The following is a 19,835-nucleotide window of genomic DNA, read 5'->3' as shown; positions in this document are numbered from 1 at the left end:
GCTTTAATAGAATGAATTGGGACATGTTCCCACTCTTCTGTTTTTTGGTAGAGTTTACAAAGGATTCATGTTAATTCTTCTTTAAGCATCTGGTGGAAATCACCATGAAAGCATCAGGTCTTGACTTGACTGTAAGGCAATTTTTAAAATGACTGTTTCAATCTCTTATTATACATCTATTCAGATTTTCTACTTCTTTTGAGTCAACTTTGGTAATTTGTCTTTGTAGGGTTTTGTCTGTTTCACTGGGTTTTCTACTCTGTTGGCATTCAGTTGTTCACAGTATTCCCTAATAATTCTTCCTTGTTTCTGTGAGGTCTGTAGTGATGCCCCTCTCTCATTGCTCATTCTAATCATTTGCATCGGCTCTCTTTTGTTTGTCTTCTTTCCTAACTATAGGTTTGTCAATCTGTTTAATGAATCAACTTTTAGATTCACTTATTCCCTGATTCTCAGTATTTTTAAATTATTTTACTATTTCATTTATTTCCAGTGTAATCTTGATTCTTTCCTTCCTTCTTCTTTCTTGGACTTTATTTATACTTCGTTTTTTGTTTCTTAAGAAAGGAGACTGGGTCATTGATTTCAAATCTTTCCTTTTTTTTTTTCCTTACTGGCGAATGATGTAACTCAGGGGTGGAGCACTTGCCTAGTCAGTGCGAGACCCTGAGTTCAATCCCTAGCACTGCAAAATAAATTAATAAAATAATGTGACACACTAGGAATCAGATCCTTCCCCCTTCCTAGGGTCTGTTCATTATAATTACTGTTGCTTGTTTGTTTAGTGACTTTTCAAAACTAATTCTGTAAAATCCAAATTATCTATTGTTTGTGGCTTCTGAAGATTCTGCTGGGTTAGCCCATAGTCAGTTGATAACTGAATAGATATTTCCTTAGATTCCTGGATCCAGTAGTTCACCAGTCTTTGCCCAGGGGCTCAGCGTGTGTGGGGGGTGCAGTTTACAACTTAGCAGTAGCTTTTCCTTTTGCTGGTGCAGAGCCTCTAATAAGCTGAGGCAAGAGCTGAGGGCGTCCCAGGCTCTCTCCTGGGTATGGGTACAGCCCCCAGCACAGCCCTGGGCATGCACAAGGGTCTTAGATAGATCCCTAGAAAAATGTAAGAGCACCTCCACAGCTCATTCCCAGCTGTCCCTTGTAAGCTTTTTGATTAACTTATTGTTTGTCATAACTGTTTTCTGCTACCTCAAATAGCATGATTTAACAATTATTTCTAACTGCCTTATATAAAATCCCCAAAGAAAAGGTTCTGCACACTGGGTGAACTGTGTAGACATGTTCATGACCGTGGGGTCTCCCAGAATACCACCAGAGAGGTCACATAGCAACTATCCCTTGGAAAGAACTTGCATGGCTCTTGGCAGAGGCTGCTTAACAAGGAACATATAGGCTCTTTCTAGGCCCTGTGGATAGAGGGTTTGAAAACACGAGTTGGAAGTAGCACTGTCTATACCCTCTCTGCTGGTTGCCGGGCTTCTGGGACTGTGGCTGTTGGTTTCCAGTGCTACTCCAGAGCAGGTGACAGGCCAGAGGAATAAGGAAAGTTAAAACTTCACAGTGCTCACTGTTCTTACTGATATCAAGCTGGTTTTCTTTTCTTTCTTTTTTTCCCCCAGTGCTACAGATGGACCACAGGGCTTTGCACATGCTAGGCAAGTGCTGTACCACTGAGCTACATCCCCAGCTGTAGCTGCCCCTTCTTCAATTGCTACAAGTCTGTGGTTAATTTTCAGGGTTCTGAAAAAAGAGATTCTGGCCATTTTTGCCATTGTCCCTGTTGCTTTTACAGAGAAGAGAATTTTGGGAGATTTTTTCTCCACTTTGATCACCATCACTGAGGGCTTGTTTTGAGCCTGCCCATTCTTGGTGGCCTATTAATGACACTATACTCGCACTCTGTGGTTGAATTGTATAGGAATTCCCTTGGTAGGGTCCAGTGAGATGGGAACTATCAGCTGGGACCCCCACATTTTAGTCTTGCACTGGTCACAGGCTGACTATATGACTTTGGAGCAAAGGAACTAAGGTTTGCAGAGCTCCTACTGTGTGCCAGGCTATGTATACTGAGTGTTTTAGGCACACTGTGTCATATCATCCTGCAACAACCAAGAAAGAGCTACAGTTCCCATTGAACAGATGAAACCAATAAGAGACAAAGTGCTCCGTACCACACCTGCTATCCATGCCAAAAACTTCATATCTTGATTATTCTGCTATTGTCTTAGTATGACCCTTGTCTCCCATCCAAGTACTAACCAGGCCTGACCCTGCTTGGCTTCCGAGATCAGACAAGATCGGGCGCGTTCAGAATGGTATGGCCGTAGACAGTATGACCCTTGTCATCGGAGGAGGACGTGGAGTTGAGGCGACTGCTTAAGGTCATTTAAATTCTAACCCCCATGTCTGACTGCAAAGCCCATCCGTAGCCCTTGTCTCCATCCCAGTTCCCTAGGCCAGGCTCATTCCTGCTCTACATCTTGCCTTCCTTACCTTGTCAAATGAAAGATTAGAAAGGGATAAAATTATTCCATCAACAAATACATACTGAGTTGTCTTGTGACTTCCAGGATGACATTATGGAGGTACATGATTCTTTTGAGTCAGTTACTTAGAATCACATCATTCTTTTGAAAAAATAATTAATAAATAAACCAAGGTGTGTAACTGGGTGTCTTTCTCTCCCCCTTCTTCCCTCTGCAGAGTCAAAAGGGGACAAGGCCAAGTGGGTGTTCACCTGGCCACTCATCTTCCTCCTGTGCATCACAATTCCCAACTGCAGCAAGCCCCGCTGGGAGAAGTTCTTCATGGTCACCTTCATCACTGCCACACTGTGGATCGCCGTGTTCTCCTACTTCATGGTGTGGTTGGTGAGTGGTGGAGTGGTGGGCAGACTGAATGGACAGCCTCTGCCTAGCCTCTGCCAAGAGAGACCTGGGGACATGTCAGTGCCACCCTTGGGCAAGTCGCAGATTCCACTGACTGCAGCAAGTTTCTCAATAGAAAGAGGTTTTATCAAAGACGTGTGGCACCATGCTGTGTGCCAGAAATTGGACACAACTTTTGGTACCTGCCTCCAGGGCAGATATGGGGAGGGAGGGAGGGAGATGAGCCTTTCTTGACAGCCTGAGACCGACTGATCTGGTGGGAGGGCGGAGTAGTAGATGACACTATTAATGTCATCACCAGGCCCCTCATTTCCAGGGTCCCCAGGGAATGTGAAGGAAGGAGACTGGGGTCAGTGGGAGAGGACAGTAAACACAGGTGGCTGTGCCAAGCAGTTCTGTCCTTTCCTGTGTGTCAGTCACTGGCTTAAGGACTTTATAGAAACTCCTTTTAGTCCTCACAACAACCCCATGGGATAGGTATTTTTGTTATTCCATTTCATAGATGGGGAGACTGAGAATTTGCCTGAGGTTGCACAAATAGTACGTGCTAGCGACAAGATTGGGCTCCCTGCATCCATCCTCTAAGCCACGGTCCTGAACTGCCTCTCAGTGTGTTACTGGGGGTGTTCAGATGCCATTGGAAGGCAGTTTGGCAGGTGGAGAGGCATTGGCGTGGCTCCTCTGGTCATGTGTGACAGCTCCCTGCATAAATCTTTTATTCACTGGACTCCACTGGACAAGGCTATGTTATGAAAGCCCCCCTTCCCTGTGCTGTGAGGACCAAAGAGAAGCTGCGACTTCAGGGTCAGACAGATAATCAGTGGCGCAGCCAAGACCTTAGAATTTTGTACATGCACGATCATATCATCTACAAATAGTTTTATTTCTTCCTTTCCAATCTAAATGACTTTTACTTCTTTTTCTTGCCTAATTTCCTAGAACAGTGTTGAATAGAAGTGGTAAGAGCAGACATCCTCATCTCATTCCTGATCTTAGGGAAAAACTTTCAGTTTTCATCATTAAATATAAATACTAGCTGACAGTTTTTCATAGATACCCACTAGCAGATAGAGGAAGTTCCTTTCTGCTCCTACTTTGTTGAGTGTTTTCATTTTGTTTTGCTCATGAAAGGGTGTTGGATTTTGTCAAATGCCTTTTCTGCCTCACTGGAGATAATTGTTTTGTGCATTATTCTATTAACAAAGTCAGTTTCATTGATTGAAATTAATATGTTCAACCAAGCTTGTATTGCTGGGATAACAAGTGACAGTTGTCACTTGGTCATGGTGTATAATCCTTTTTATATGTTGCTGAATTCAGCTTGCTAAAGTTTTGTTAGCAATTTTTGCATCTGTATGTGTAAGGGCTATTGATCTATAGGCGTTTTTTCTCTTGATGTCCTTCTCTGCCTTTGATATCAGAGTATTACTGCTTTAATAGAATGAATTGGGACATGTTCCCACTCTTCTGTTTTTTGGTAGAGTTTACAAAGGATTCATGTTAATTCTTCTTTAAGCATCTGGTGGAAATCACCATGAAAGCATCAGGTCTTGACTTGACTGTAAGGCAATTTTTAAAATGACTGTTTCAATCTCTTATTATATGTCTATTCAGATTTTCTACTTCTTTTGAGTCATCTTTGGTAATTTGTCTTTGTAGGGTTTTGTCTGTTTCACTGGGTTTTCTACTTTGTTGGCATTCAGTTGTTCACAGTATTCCCTAATAATTCTTCCTTGTTTCTGTGAGATCTGTAGTGATGCCTCTCTCATTTCTCATTCTCACCATTTGCATAGGCTCTCTTTTGTTTGTCTTCTTTCCTAACTATAGGTTTATCAATTTGGTCAATCTTTTTAATGAATCAACTTTAGATTCACTGATTCTCAATATTTTTAAATTATTTTACTATTTCATTTATTTCCAGTGTAATCTTGATTCTTTCCTTCCTTCTTCTTTCTTGGACTTTATTTATACTTCTTTTTTCTTTTCTTAAGAAAGGAGACTGGGTCAGAGTCAGTTGATAACTGAATAGATATTTCCTTAGATTCCTGGATCCAGTAGTTCACCAATCTTTGCTCAGGGGCTCAGCGTGTGTGTGGGGTACACCTTCAGCACTCAGGCAGGCAGTTTACAACTTAGCAATAGCTTTTCCTTTTGCTGGTGCAGAGCCTCTAATAAGCTGAGGCAAGAGCTGAGGGCGTTCCATACTCTCTCCTGAGTATAGGAATAGCCCCCAGCACAGCCCTGGGCACACACAAGGTCTTTTGAGTTCCCAGAAACATGTAAGTTTTGCAACGCCCTGTCCCCAGCTCATTATGTGAAACAGTTACAAAATAGACATTGATAGTATAATTTGATTGCTAACACACACCAAAAACAAGGATAATCCCAAACCAGCAGCCTCGGGGGACCAATCACTTGGGAATTTACTGGGAAAGCAACTTCTCAGATTTCACCCCAGAATTCCTGACAATCTGCATTTTAACAAACACTCCATGGATTTTCTAAATGTTCAAGTTTGAGAACCACTGACTGATGTAAAGCATTAATAGTGGTTGTCTGTGGTTCTTGAGAAATGGTGGATAATATTATTTTCATTTTATTTTGTAAATGTTTTAAAACAATCAACACCTAATATAATCAGAAAAATAAGATACTTAAATGATGTCCTTAAAATAAAAGCATATTCCAGATTTTTCTGTTGGTTACAGCAATGTTACATTCAAATTAAAAGCACACGGGGTCAGGAAATCGTGCTCATGGGTGTTCCACTGTAAGCTCATTGCTCTCTCTTTTCCGCAGGTGACTATTATTGGGTACACTCTTGGGATCCCCGATGTCATCATGGGCATTACTTTCCTGGCAGCTGGCACAAGTGTTCCAGACTGCATGGCCAGCTTAATTGTGGCGAGACAAGGTACGGTTGGCCCTTATGTAAGTTGTAGCCATTATGACTGGCAGTTGTTGAGTCCTGTTACAAAGGGGACCATGGCATCCAGAAAGCATCATTTGAGATTTCATGATCGAGAGAATACCATCAAGGTGAGCTCTTCCCCATCTTTGGAAGCATTGCATAGGTGATTGTCTAAAAATGAAGATATCCTGAGGTCACCAGTCAATGTGAGATGGAACAGAGCCCAGCCCAGACTTCAGGTAGCAAATGACTTAATATTGAGAGGTGGCCTGGTCCAAGGAAGGCAACACAGGCATCTATACACCCAGCTCTTCCCATTCTTCTCCCAACTTCTAGAAGACGTGTAATGTTTTGCCATGATCCTTGGTTTTTCTCTGGGGCTTAGTAAGTAACATGGGTGAATAAGACAAGGAATGACTGACAAAAGGTTTTTGATGACAGAGCGATAGCTACACAGCTGGTCTTTATATCCTGTTCCTTTTCTATTAGTGAAATAGCATTGCTGAGTGGACTTCCATGGGTCTTCCCAGGGAAGAGAAAGGGACAGGGTGAATCCAGAAGGGCAATCCCTGGAGATGGGAATTGAGCAGCAGCAAGAGCTGACTCTGGAAAGGACAGGACAGGATGTTTGTTCCCTCAAGACAGGGGGAAGTGTTGAGTGGTTGGCCAGTCATGTCCTTCAGGCCTGAGAAAAGAGTGAAGTGTGGGACTATGTCAGGTGGTAGGCAGGTTCTTTGCAGAGACTGGAGACAGTTGGGTCCAGCAGCTGAGGGGAATAGAATTTCAATGGGTGACCTTTGTGTGAGTGTATTCATTTCCTAGGGCAGTCATAACTACTGTGATTTAAAGAAACAGAAACTCGCCTCCCAGTTCTGGGAGCTAGAAGGCCGAAACCAAGGTGCCTGCTGGCTGGCAACCGCTACCTACAGGCTAGAGGGGAGGATCCTTCCTTGCCTATTCTGGCTATTAACTGCAATTCTTGGCATTCCTTGGCTTATAACTTCATCCCTCCAGTCTCTGTGTCTGTTGTCACATGCCTTCCATCCCTCTGTGTACATCTATGTCCAGGCTTCCTTCTTATAAGGACACCTGTCATTGCATTAGAACGCACCCTAATTCAGTATGACCTTACCTAGATTTGATTATATCTGCAAAGACCCTATTTCTAGATGAAGTCATATTACAGGCTCAGGATAGACATGAATTGGGGGGAAGGCAACAGCGAAGAATGTGCAGTTTAAACAATGGCCCTGGAGGTCGGGCTGGTGTAGGGGAGAGTTGTGACACTAGGGGTTTGGGGGCCCCAGTGAGATCAACGAAGGGTCTCTTTTAGGAATGCAAGACAGATAGGGTTCTGAGACAGGACACCATTGCAGAGTGACTATAGCGGAATGTGGACATACAGAAGTGGATGAGGTGTGAGTGAGGCTGGGGCTGAGAGTGCAGTTGCCATAGGGTGAGTCACCCCAACAGTCCCTGGGGCAGGCAGGGAGGAGGACAGTCAGTCAGCCCAAGTGGGTGATCTTGAGGGAGATAGTGTCATCTGGTGATCCTCAAATGACAGCAATGAGGATGGAAGAAGGAGGTGGCCTGGCAAATAGGCAGGGTACAGGCCACTTGTCTGGATGCTGGTCAGAGTTGCTGCTGAGTTTTGCTGCTACCAGAGTGATGGTGGGAGGCATTCATGTTTCTGGATTGTTGGTTCCGCAAACATTGTATGGGTGCTAAATTTAGTCAGTTGTGTTGAATTAGGGCTGAATGGCCAGGTTAGAACAGAGTTCAGCCAACATGAATCTTTTCAAAGAGATTTGCTCTGTAACTTGTTCTCTATCGCAAGCAAGTTCCTCAGCTTGTGTGACCAGCACAACACTGGACAGCTGGACAAAAAGGGAATAATGAGATATCTCTAGCCTTTGAAGTACTTCTGGCCTGGTTGGAGAAAAGTACCTCCTAAGATCTAATGCCCTGATGGGCACAAATATGCATCATGACTTCCTATAAGGGATGCTGGGCCAGGTGTCGGAGACTGAGCCACTCACAAACTGAGTGACCTTGATCATCTGTCACATGAAGATGGTATCCCTCCCAGTCTCCAGAATAACTGGGAGGGTTACGTGAGGCCAGAAGTCATGTTGGGTCCTCCGAGAATGTTAGTTGATGAACCCAGCAAGAGAAATAATGGAGGGCCTGTATTCATTAGTCATTAACACGAGCTGGGTGGCTTAAACAACCGAGATTTATTGTCCCAGAATCCCGATACCCAGAAAAGCAAAGTCAAGGTGTGGGCAGGTTGGTTCCTTCTGAGGCTATGAGGGAGAGTCCTTCCCAGACTGCTCTGCTGACTCCTTAGCCATCTTTATTCTCACATGGTTTCTCCCATGTGCTGTCTGAGTCTACATTTCTCCTTTTCAAAAAAAATACTGGGCATCTTGGACTGGGGCTCGGTTTGATGACCTCATCCTAACCCGTTACCTTGTTAAACGCCTCGCCACCATGTAAGGTCGATCTGGAAATAGAGGTGTGAGAACTTCCACATATGAATTTTGAGGGTCACAATTCAACCCCATAAGACCCTTGAGATTTCATGAAGGAAAGGCTGGTGGAGTGGCTCAAGAACACCCGCCCAGGTTTAATGGAGTGGATCTTAGACCTCACCTGCAGTCTTAGAAACACAGGATCCAGGAGGAAGGACTCTCTTTCTGAGGAACAGCGCTGATAAAAGGACACTTGTTTTGGGTCACCTGCTCTTGATGAAATGTGTCGGTTGCCCCCCCAGGCCTGGGAGACATGGCAGTCTCTAACACCATAGGAAGCAACGTGTTTGACATCCTAGTGGGACTTGGCATCCCGTGGGGCCTGCAGACCATGGTTATTAATTATGGATCCACGGTAAGCCCCCTCATCTCCTAAGGAAGAAGATGGATGTGTTTTACAGAGAACAGTGGAGGCTCTCACCCAGTTTCAGACCAGGGTTTTAGGAAATGTGCTACCCTTTCTCCTTAGCACCGACTTTCTCTGACCAGATCAGTCCAGGGCTCTGCAGGAGACATCCCATATTTGTCATGTGCTTGTCAGTGTCTCTGCCTCTTCCCTCAGCTGACCAGAACCCGTCCCCAAGCTAGGCCACTTCCTGATGATGCTGGTGCATACTTGAATTCATGACTCTCCCTTTAACGGGGGGGGTGGGGGGCTCTTGACCGTCCACAGTCACATGCTTATTCCCCAGGAACCCCTGAGTTTTCCTGATGAAGGAAGGAATAAACTGGAACTCTCTGGGCTTTTGGATTGGCCAAGAAGCCAAGAGATTCAGACCACATGTGTTTCATTTTCCAGGTGAAGATCAACAGCCGGGGTCTGGTCTATTCCGTGGTGCTGTTGCTGGGCTCTGTTGCTCTCACTGTAAGTTGTTTTAATTCTAAAACAGAAGCCTCATGCACATTTTATTTCACCTGATTCTGATTCCTTTGCACGACTCCAAACACTTACCCCAGCAGAGAGGAATGAAGCCAAGGAAATGCATACACTCAGATACCCCAAACCTCCTCCCAAATGCACACATACAGAGGAATGGCTCAAGACAAAGTCTGCCAAGAATGAGACTTAAAAAATGTGCCGATGAGAAACAACTCCAATGCCAAGTTCTGAGGCAAAGGGAAAGACCCATTTGTCCTTAGAGTGCCACCGGCTTGGGGACTGGGCCAGAAAAGCATGTGCATGCACCCTGAGGAAATGGTCTGCTGCCTGGGGAGGGTCGGTGCCATGACAGTGGCCTCTGTGTGTCCTGAAGTCAATGGATCTAAGCCAGGGACCCACCCTATCACCGGTCACATCTAGAGCCTTGAGGGCTGGTGCTGAACAAACCAAGGATAAGCCTGGCAGTGCCAGCTCACACTTGCCTACATTCAGCAGGTGTTCAGGGGCGGGTAACAGGTGTTTGCTTTGTGTCTCTTGGCCTCCTGAGCCCAGCTCTCCCACTCTCTCCTTCCAGATCCTCGGCATCCACCTCAACAAATGGCGGCTGGACCGGAAGCTGGGGATCTATGTGCTGGTTCTCTATGCTGTCTTCTTGTGTTTCTCCATAATGATAGAGTTTAACGTCTTTACCTTCGTCAACTTGCCCATGTGCCGAGAAGACGACTAAAGCTGAGCCACTGCCCTGGGAGCCACTGTGGCCTCTCCACAACACTGGCATCTTCTCTCGCTTTCCCCACAACAGGTCTCTCTTGCCTGGCAGTCACCGTTCTCTCATGAGCTGGAAGGCAAGGCCATCATGGTCTTTGGTCACAGGCCAAGCTGCTGGGTGCCCATCTCCTCCTTGGAGTTCTGCCCCCTGCAAGGCAGGGCCCGCCGTTATTTGAGCAGCTCTGCAGACCTGGGCTGCCAGCCTCGGGACTGTGTTGAGTGTCCCATCTCTGTCCTGCATACTTTAGTCAAAAGGACTTCTGAGTGCAGTTTGTCTTTCTGTGCCACAGACAGCCTTAGAAATGAGTCTGTCAGTGAGCGTAAGGTCTCCTGGGGCAAGTGCAAAATAGGCATGTTGTTCGCACACATCACCTTTGGCTGGAGGAGTGAGCTCTTTAGGTGATTCATGCCACCCACAGCTTGGAAGAGGCATGCAGCAACCTGCTGGAGTCTGAGACCATGTCAGCAGACATTCCACTCCTTTTTCTGGAAAAAAATTGGAAGAATGGAACATTTTTCACAGCAGAAGAGAGAAAAGCAAGTAAATCCTCATCCTTTATTGATGCACTCAGAGAATGAGTGATGAAATATTAAAAATAAAGTATCATACTTGAAAAATATCATTCCACACAAAAGGATCATGAGGGAGACCAGAACGGTTACCCTTGCAGAAAAATGAATCCTATGTGTGTCACCTTGCATTGGCTCTAAGATATTAGACACATTGAGAACATAGGAAAAGGTGGAAACAGGTGCTACTCAGAGACACAGTGGGGGACATATTTATAGCTAGACACTCCAGCCCTTCCTTATGAGCAGTGCACCATCTGTCCAGGTTTGTGACCTCTTTGTTAATGCTCTAGTTTCAAAACCACCCTGTTGAAAGACCCAATTGCTTATCTGTTCCATAAATTCCAGAACTGATGGTTAGTGACAAGATGAGCAAGTTCCTGAAAAACAGCAAATCACTCCCTGGTTGGCCAAAGCCAAGGACGAAAACTATGGCTCAGAGTTTTTAGAACTGAGTTTCTTGAATCTTTAGTTTGTTCCACATGAAAGATCAGGAATAGGGGATTGATTCAAATATAGAAAATTATGAAACAACGCTCAAACTGCTTTTATGGCTTTAAAATCTATATTCAACATAAACCATTCCTGGCTTCTAAAAAGAAAGCACAAATTAATTTTATATAGAGTGGTTTTTTATTTTTTTAATGTTTCTATTGCAAAAGTCTATCAGATATGATGCACTTTTAATATTGAGATATTTTGCATGGTAAGAGTTATGGGGACAACCTGTAATATGAGAAGAAAGGTTTTTAGTGATTCACCAGAGATTGCTTTGAACTTGGTGATGAATTTAAATCCAGTATCTGTTGTGTTTGGAGACACAAACTCATGACCCACGTTGGAATTTGTGACTGTGCTCTTTAAGGCCTCCAGGGTTCCAAAGGAGGAAGCAGCTAGCTTTCATCCATTAAGCTCCCTTAAGCGTGAACTACGTTGGGACCTCGCTCCTATTACCAGGCTTCTGTGTGGGGTTCACGTCAGTATTAGTAGCTACACCAAGTCAAGGCTTCACTTTTTGTTTCTCTACCTAGATAGAGGGCTTAGAGATGTTCAAATTGAGACAAGAGTAATCTTTCCTAAGAAATGAGCTAAGCAGGAGGGGAGGATGCATCGGTATGAACTTCGCTGTTCAGAGCTATTCTGTACCCCAATAGCTTAGTTCACCTGGGTGTGTGTGTGTCACACTGTTTCACAGATCACCCAAGTTCCAAGTGCTTTTGTCTCTGCCCTGATTCTCCTAACTGCCCTGTAATGTGAGCAGGGATTGAACAGACAATTTAGTCTTGGAACAGTTGAGCAGTTCTAGTTTAGTGACCAATAGGTAGAAAATCTGGAGCCAGGCAGCAACCCTTCACTCCTCCCAGCTCAGCCAGTGCATGTGATGGCATGCCTAGGCTGGTGGCATGGGTATGCCTTTGCCCTTGAGGTTGGATCTTACTATTTGGGTTAAAACCTCATCAAATATTTAATTGACTCGTAGGTTCCCCAGATCAGTTCCTAGTATCTGTCCTTATCCCATGTCCTTATTTTTTTCTGAAAAATACCAAAAACTATTTTTGGGTATAGGCACAGGCTACAGGACCCCTGCAGACGTCCCTGCTAGTGTTCAATTCTGAGTCCTTGATCATCTTTTAGAGAACATATTCTCCTTACCCTTCTCTTCCTCCACAGAATCCAGTTGAGGTTATAAAGTGCACCGCAACTACAGTTACAGAGACTTAAAATTATGTTTTCAATCTGTGGTACGCTCCTTTTGCTAGTTTTCTTTGGACTGTAATGTGCCAATGTACTTTCTTAAAGGCTCTATACATTTATTATATCCAGGAAACTATATGTACACTGTAGGTGAAAAAAATTCTGTTTTTAACTAAATATTTTTCCATCATAAAAGTTGAAAGAATTGCTTGATTAATTTAGGCCTTCGTTTTTAAATTATACTGTCACCACTATGTAGGATTACTTCCTTTATTTTATCCCCAAAGCTAATTAGCATGGGGTAATTACTTCTGCTACAGCAATAGACAATTTAAAAATACATTTTGTTTTTCTCATGGGGGACAGAAAAGAAACACGAGCCCTTGTGCTCAGATAGAAGATGTCTACAGAAGAAGGAGAGGTGGTTTCTGGCCATTTCTGATTTGCAGTTTGCCTTTTTCCAGCTGGAGCATTGGGGTGGGCAGTGTGGGGTGTCTTGGGAGCCTGGCCTTGAAGGAAGGTTCTAGATCAGCTGCTGTGAAAGGCTGAAGTCAGGGCACTGTGGGTAGGTCGGTGTCCGTGCTCTGCCCACCCTTCCTACAACTCACAGTCTGTGGTCCGCTGGCCACTGTGCTTCCCTGCCTCATTCAGTCCTTGTAGGTTTTACCTGCTCATTACCTGTCCTGCTCTTGCAGGGGCATTTCTTGTTTTGTGTCATTGGTTCCCTACCTTTGCAAATCCAAGCAGCTGATAATGCACCAACCTTCCTTCCCTGAGCCAGGTTCAGCCAGGTGGGGTGTGCATCCCACTCAAGTGCAGAGTGGCAGACCTTGCCCAGAACACTTCTCCAGAGCAGCCAGGATCTGGGTTGTTCTAGCTGCTCTTTCCTGGCAATGAGGACTTGCAAGCCTAGCATTAGTGGCATTCCAGAGAGCACTGGACCCCCCAGCAGACCCAGGGGACTCAGGCAGTATGGGCACAGATGCATCCTGGCTCATACCTGTCTTTGCCCCTGGCCTTTCTCCTCCCTTTCCTTAAGGTGGAGTAAGGAGAGGTGAGAGGACTGGCAGAGGGCCTGTCTGTTCCTCCTGGAAAAATGGGTGAGAAGCCCAGCCCAGCAGCTGAGGCTGCTTTCCATGCCCTCCCCTCCTTCCTCACGCATGAAGTGGGCTCATGGGCCAGGTCTGTGGGGATTCTGCTCTACCCTGTGGATTTCTCCCTGGGAGTCAGCAGCTGAGAAGCAGAGATGTTCCCTCCCACTGAGCAGCTGATGCCCTCTATACTGTGTATCACCATGCTGTCTGGACCCTGGGTGGGCGGGGGGTGGGGTCCGGTCCTCTCCTACCCGCCTTTCTCTTCCTTCTAGGTCTTGCTGCCTGCCTTCCAAGCTGGAAAAGATGGCTCTTGGCAAATGTTTGTTGCTTGAGTAACAAAGCACTTGCTTGTTAGGGTTAAAGTCATCAAGAGAGTATACAGTCATTCACACTTTAAAATACATACCAAGGGCTTTTAAGCCCTGCAAACATGATTTCCATAGGAATCATCCATCCCTAGGGGAAGCTAGCAGATGCCTCCAGAACTCCCGAGGGGGTCCACATCTGAGGGCTCTTCAGAAGCCACATCTTGGCCATTGAAACTTGTAGAAACTTCTGAAAATGTTAACTGGTTAGCTCTTGGATAGCATGAAGTCCATTATCCCTACTCATCTTGGACCCAAAATGCTGCCTCTCTGGCCCCAACCTCTCTCTCTGAATGTGGATTCACCCAAAGAACATGCATGTTGGGCTGGTGGAGTGGCTCAAGTAGTAGGAGTGCCTGCCTAGCAAGTATGAGGCCCTGAGTTCAAACCTTGTACCACCAAAAACAAAAAAAAAAAAGAACATGCATGACCTCACCAGGTGTGAGCACTTTCTCTGGGTTGTATGGGCTCTGCAGTTTGTCATGAACTCTCAAGGGTAAAACCTTTCCAAGCCTTCTCAAAGCATGGAGAGGGACCCTTTCTGTTCTTTGGGCCAATTTTCCCCACTGGGTCTATCAAGTGGGAACAAGAGAGAGGGGATCTTTCATGAGTCCTAACTTCAGGGCAGAGAGCATGGGAGTCTGTGGCTTTCTTTAAACCACAGCCTTCTGTCAGCGTGGCTCCCATGGGGCCTTGCATTGCTGCAGAGAACTAACTATTCCCAAAGGGCATGCAGATTTTAAAAGGCATTTTGATTTACATTGCTGCAGTTGCTTGTAAATAAAACTAAACTGTAATGGGAATTTTGTGCTTCACCCTGAAGATGGAATCAAGGGACAGTGGTTTGTTATAATGCTGTCCAACTCAAGCAAATGGATGCTGGCGTGCAATCAGAAGGGACCCTTTTCTCCCATTCTGCTCTTCAGATGGGCCTATTTTTCCAGCAAAGCCAGCTGAGAGGTATGAGAACTTTGATTATTTAATGTGGGTTTTCAAACTTCCAACTTTTCAAAGACAAATGGCTTCCAGGTTCCATTCACCTTGGCTAAATCCTCAAACATCTATAGCTCCATAGGGCTGGGGCCCTGCTTTGTGTCCTCTTTCCCCTATGTGTTTCTAAGGCTCTTTATCCCTCCAATGGTGTCAGTGTCCAGTTGTCCGAGGGGTGTATCTTCCTCCCAGTTAGCAGAGGCTGAACACAGGCCCTCTTCCAGTCTAAATTCCCTGATGCAGTACTGGGGACTCTGGGAAGCATCTCTGAGGTTGAAAACACACTCAGCCTCTGTGAAGGTGAAGGCCTTGGCTGTGTGGTTTTTCCATCCGTTACATTTATGGGGCTGGGGATTGGCTACTCCTTAAATACCAACATAACCCACACCTATTCACACACTAGTGCCAGAATTCAAACAGCCGCTCCTTATGCCCCATGCTGGCTGGGACTTTTCCATTTATGAGTCCAATAAAATCCTTAATCCTGGAGAGAGCGTCTACCTTCCCATACCATCACTGGAAAACAAACTTTTTAAGCTATCAAGAGAGGGGTTTGCAGTTTTTGGTTCTAGATGAGGGTTTGATGTGGTCAGCTTTTGTCTAGAGAGAGAGGGCCCCAAGCAAAAGAGCCTTCCTCCTGTCACACTGGAATTCCGCAGGATTCCAGAGTCTATTCCAGAGGGTACATGTAGTCCTCTTTCAACAGGAGCAGAGAGACTTTGGTCTTCTTGAAAATGACTGAGGGAGAGGGGCTTGTGAGCAAGGCAGCTCTGTTTTTCCAAAGAACATGTCCTAGCGGGTTATCTGGCCTCTGGGCAGCCCACCTCACCTTTCATTCCTGCCCTTCTAAGCTGTGGTGCCCAGAATGATGCTTTGATTTCCTCGTGCGACTTGCATCGGGGCACTGGGGACCCAGAGTATAGAGCTATGGCTGAGCCACTGTGGTTGGCTCTTTGCTAGTCTGTGAGGCTGGGTCTCCAGTTTGAGAGCACTTACTCCTATTAGGATGCCCTCTGCCTGTGTCTCCCATTCAGCTGAGTCCTTACTTGTGTCCAAACACAGAGAGCTTTGATTACCCAGAGAGGAAAGAAGGCTGCCGGCCCACTGAGGCCAGGCCCACGGGTAGATGCAGGTCTAGAAGGGCAAAGGGTGAGCATGTGGAGCCTAGGAACATCCAAGACGCCCACGAGGCAAGCTGGGCATGGTTTCCCCAGGGTGTTTGGATCTTCCTGGGACACAGCCTTGACTTACCAAGTTGCAGGTAGATGGAGTTAGAGAAATCTGTGTTCTGAAGGAACAACCCAAGTCAAGAACCTTGGGGGCAGTCCCCCACATTGCTTGTGTCCCCACAAGACCTTTCTAGCATGCTGGGCTGAACACTGCCACTTTTGTTCATCTTCTCCAACAGGCACAGCAGGAGCAGTGGGTTGGAAAGTTGTAAATAATAAATATATTTATGCCGCTATTTATTTTTTCAATAACTGTGACCTCCTGCACTGTGAATGCTCTGTGATATGAGATTCTTAGTTTAATAAAACTGTCATTAAATTTGAATGAATTGATATTATTGGTTCCTAAACACTGGCATGAGTTTACTTTTATTGTGAAGAAAAATCTAGAGTAAATATGAACCTTTATAAGAAATCTAGCAGTCAGTATTGTAATGCAATATCTCAAGAATCTACACTATCAATAAAATAAATGAGCACAAGCTGTCTTTCTCTGTATAGAGCTTCCAATCATGTTTTCATAGACCCAGACTTGTATTTTTTGAAAGGATTTCACTGGATTAACAGCCATTGGAAACCATTTCTATTTGCATATTGAGAAAAAAAATAAACTTCAAAAAGGATGAGAAGTTGGAGCTTTTAATTATGACTGTAAATGAATAAAGCAAAGTAGAACTTGTAATGTATCTGGGCTAGTGTGGATGAGTTCAGAGTGACCCAACCCTTTCCTACCTCCTCAGCTTCTTGGGCAGCTTGGACCTGTGTAGTCCAATATTGCCCTGCTTCAGAAGGGCACCATCTTGAAATTCTTGGTGATGTTTGTTTGTTTGGGACAGTCTCACTATGTAGCCCAGGCTGGCCTCGAACCCTTGTAAGCTTCTGGCTTCCCCTTCCCAAGTATGGAATTACAGGTGTGAACCACCATACCCAGTCTAATGATGCTTTTAAAGGGGTCCCACATTTACATGTGCACGGGACTCTGCAAACTAGATAGCCAGCCCTGCTTATCAGGAAGAAGTTTCCTGCCATCATGGGAAATCAAGGCTGTGAGTTAGTGGTTCTGGTTAATCCCTTAATTCTGCAAAAATTTCCTGAGTCCCAGCATCCCTGGGAGCCATCTGATACTTTACCATGCACATGAATGGCTTGAGCATTTGTTTAAAAGCAGACTGTGGCCCAGAGGGAATAAGGTGGGCCCATAGCCCAGGGTGCTACAGTTCCAGCAAGTTCTCAGGGATGGCAGTGTGGCTGCCCCTCTCTAAGTGAGGAGATAGACCATCCTGCTACATGTGGGCTCTGGGCACCGAGCAGGCTCACAAGCTCTTCCATTCAAAGCATGACAAGTACAGAAATTGAGAGAGAATATGAATAGCAGTGGCAATTTGATGAGTAATTCTGTCATTACTCATCAAATCTGGTTTTCTGATAATTTATTTTATTGTAGTTTATAAACGTATCTACAATGAATTAATTTCTTAAAACAATATTTTAAAAATCTTTCCTGTGGGTGGTCTGAGAAGTTCTTTAGGAGACAGCAAGTCAGCATCCTCTCACTGGAACTTATTCCTGTCTCAGATAAATCTGCGATGCACAGAGGATTTGGCCTTGGGACTCCAGGCTCATGAACTTGTGGTTTCTGATGGCCTTGTGCTCATGGCCTGAGGACCCTAGCACCTTCTCTTTTTGTCCTCCCCTCTATTACCCCCACCAACAGTCCCCCTTTTACTCTCATGTGACATTATTCTAATTATTTTAGGTCTAGATTGCAAATATGAATAAAAACGTGATATTTGGCTTTTTTTTTTTGGTGGTGGTAGTACTTGAGTTTGAACTCAGGGCTCATATTAGACAAGCTTGTCTTGTCTTAACCTAGCTGGTGCTTTGTGGCTTACAAAGCAAGGGAAACACAGGATGGGTACTGGCCCCACTTCACAGGTGAGGAAAATGAAGGAGATGAAAACATGATGGTGGGAACCAGCATGCCCTTCCTTTGCCCAGCTGCCCAGACCTCAGCGGGCAGCGGAAGTTTGGCTGAGTCTGACCTGCCTGGGAGCTCAGTGGCCATCAGATTGTTTTTGATGTTTTTCTAAAAGTTCAAGGAGATTCCAAGTTCACATGAGGGGCTGGCAGAGTGGCTCAAGTGGCGCCTACCTGGCAAGTGTGAGACCCTGGTGTGAAACCCCAGCACCACCAAAAATAAAATACAAGTTCACATGGGTCCTGGTGCAGGTGATCTGATGGTCTACTGGCTTAAGAAGTAGGCCTTCCTTCTGTGGGTTCCTGTTGCCCACCTTTGTTAGCAGGTGTCTGCCAGGAAGAGCAAAGGGGAAGAAGCCGGAGCAGGTTCTGACCTCTCTCCATCCCCACTGGTGAGCTCTCATCTGAGACTCAGTCTATATTCACTGCCTCTGAAGTCTCATGTCCTGCCCTCTAATGTGTTATTAGACCACATAACCTGGGCTCTTGTCTCAATCATTCTACATTTTTTTCATGTCATCCCTAATGCGCAAACTCCCTCTTCTGGGTCTCCTCTCTTTCTTAATTTCTCTGTCTTCCCCACCCTCTGTTTCTTCTCTACCTGTTCCTTAAATGAAAGTGTTACCCTGAATCCCATTGATCCTACCAGTGGATCTCAGTCCTGGCTATCACTGGAGTCTCCCTTGAGCTTTAAAATGCACAGATGTCTCCGTCTCACCTCCCCACCCCTCCCACAAAAGACCATCCAACTGGCCTGGTCATCAGTATCGTTCAAAGATGCCCAGGGAAATCTGATGTGTGCCCAAGGCTAGGAACCATTGGTGCAGCTTAGTGCATGGGTCTCAGGCTGACCAAATGCAGGCTGGACCACCTGTTGCCATCCTAAAATTGGTGCTTCCAGCCCCAAGGTTCAAAGTGTTTTCAGAGCCTCTCCCCAACAAGTCTAACCTCCTCCTGCACTCTTCAGCCAAAGTCAAATGTAAACTCAGAGCCGGGTGTGGTGGCACACAGAATTCCAGCACTGGGGAGGCTGAAGCAGGAGGATCCTGAGTTTGAGGATGGCATAGGCTACATAGCAAGACCTGACTCAAAGCACTAAAATAAGCTACATGCTGCTAGCTCACACCTATAATTCTAGCTGCTCAAGAGGCAGAGATCAGGAGGATAGCAGTTCGAGGCCAGCTCAGGCAAAATAGTTCGAGAAAACTTATCTGGAAAATACCCAACACAAATAGGGCTGGCAGAGTGGCTCAAGTGATACAGTGCCTGCCTAGCAAGCATGAGACCCTGAGTTCAAACCTCAATATTGATATATATATATATATATACATATACTGAGCTTTATGTAATGTAAAAGCACTTCAGGATAAAGTATACTTTGTCTCCAACTTACTTTGATGCATCAAAGTGGATGGATAGATGGATAGATGGATGGGCAGACAAGAAGTGTGTGATAAAGAAAGGTTAGTAATGTGTTTGTGGGTAGATTGCACATAGTGAGTATACAGGTGTACACAATTTTTGTACAGTTTTCAGCTTCTCTGCATGTTTGGAAATTTCCAAAAAAATGGGATAATATTAAATTCGTCCTCCCACCCCCAATCCACTCCTGCTGTGCCCCACGTCAGTGGAGTCTCTATTTTCCACTGTAAAATGCCACCACCCCATGTTGGACACAATTATTGATCTTTCCATTTTTTTCTCCTGCTGTCTTTTTGGCAACCCCTTGTTCCCTTTCTGCTCCTGCCATCACTGCCCCGCTGTAAGTTGTGACCTAGTTTATGTCACAGGTTCCTATATGGCCTCCCTGCTTCCTCTGTCCCTTTCCTAATCTATCTTCCCCACTCTGCAGCCAGAGGGATCTTTGTCCCTCGCCTGCTCAAGAACACTTGATGACTACCAATTGCCTCAATGGGCCA

General features: G+C 45.3%; 1 protein-coding gene across 3 annotated transcripts in view; it reads left to right on the top strand.

Moving 5' to 3' along the window:
- Slc24a4 (solute carrier family 24 member 4) overlaps nt 1-16,623 on the top strand; it is a 145,491-nt gene extending 128,868 nt beyond the window's left edge. For all 3 annotated transcript variants that reach the window (XM_074067289.1, XM_074067290.1, XM_074067291.1), the window contains 5 exons: nt 2,719-2,885; nt 5,703-5,817; nt 8,591-8,703; nt 9,148-9,213; nt 9,803-16,623. In XM_074067289.1, the coding sequence (XP_073923390.1) occupies nt 2,719-2,885; nt 5,703-5,817; nt 8,591-8,703; nt 9,148-9,213; nt 9,803-9,955 (614 nt within the window). In that variant the 3' untranslated portion in view covers nt 9,956-16,623. The remainder of the gene's footprint in view (nt 1-2,718; nt 2,886-5,702; nt 5,818-8,590; nt 8,704-9,147; nt 9,214-9,802) is intronic.
- Nucleotides 16,624-19,835: the final 3,212 nt, after the last annotated feature.

Source organism: Castor canadensis, chromosome 3 (assembly GCF_047511655.1).
Source record: "Castor canadensis chromosome 3, mCasCan1.hap1v2, whole genome shotgun sequence".
NCBI classification, from domain to species: domain Eukaryota; kingdom Metazoa; phylum Chordata; class Mammalia; order Rodentia; family Castoridae; genus Castor; species Castor canadensis.
This window is presented reverse-complemented; position numbering and strand designations above follow the sequence as displayed.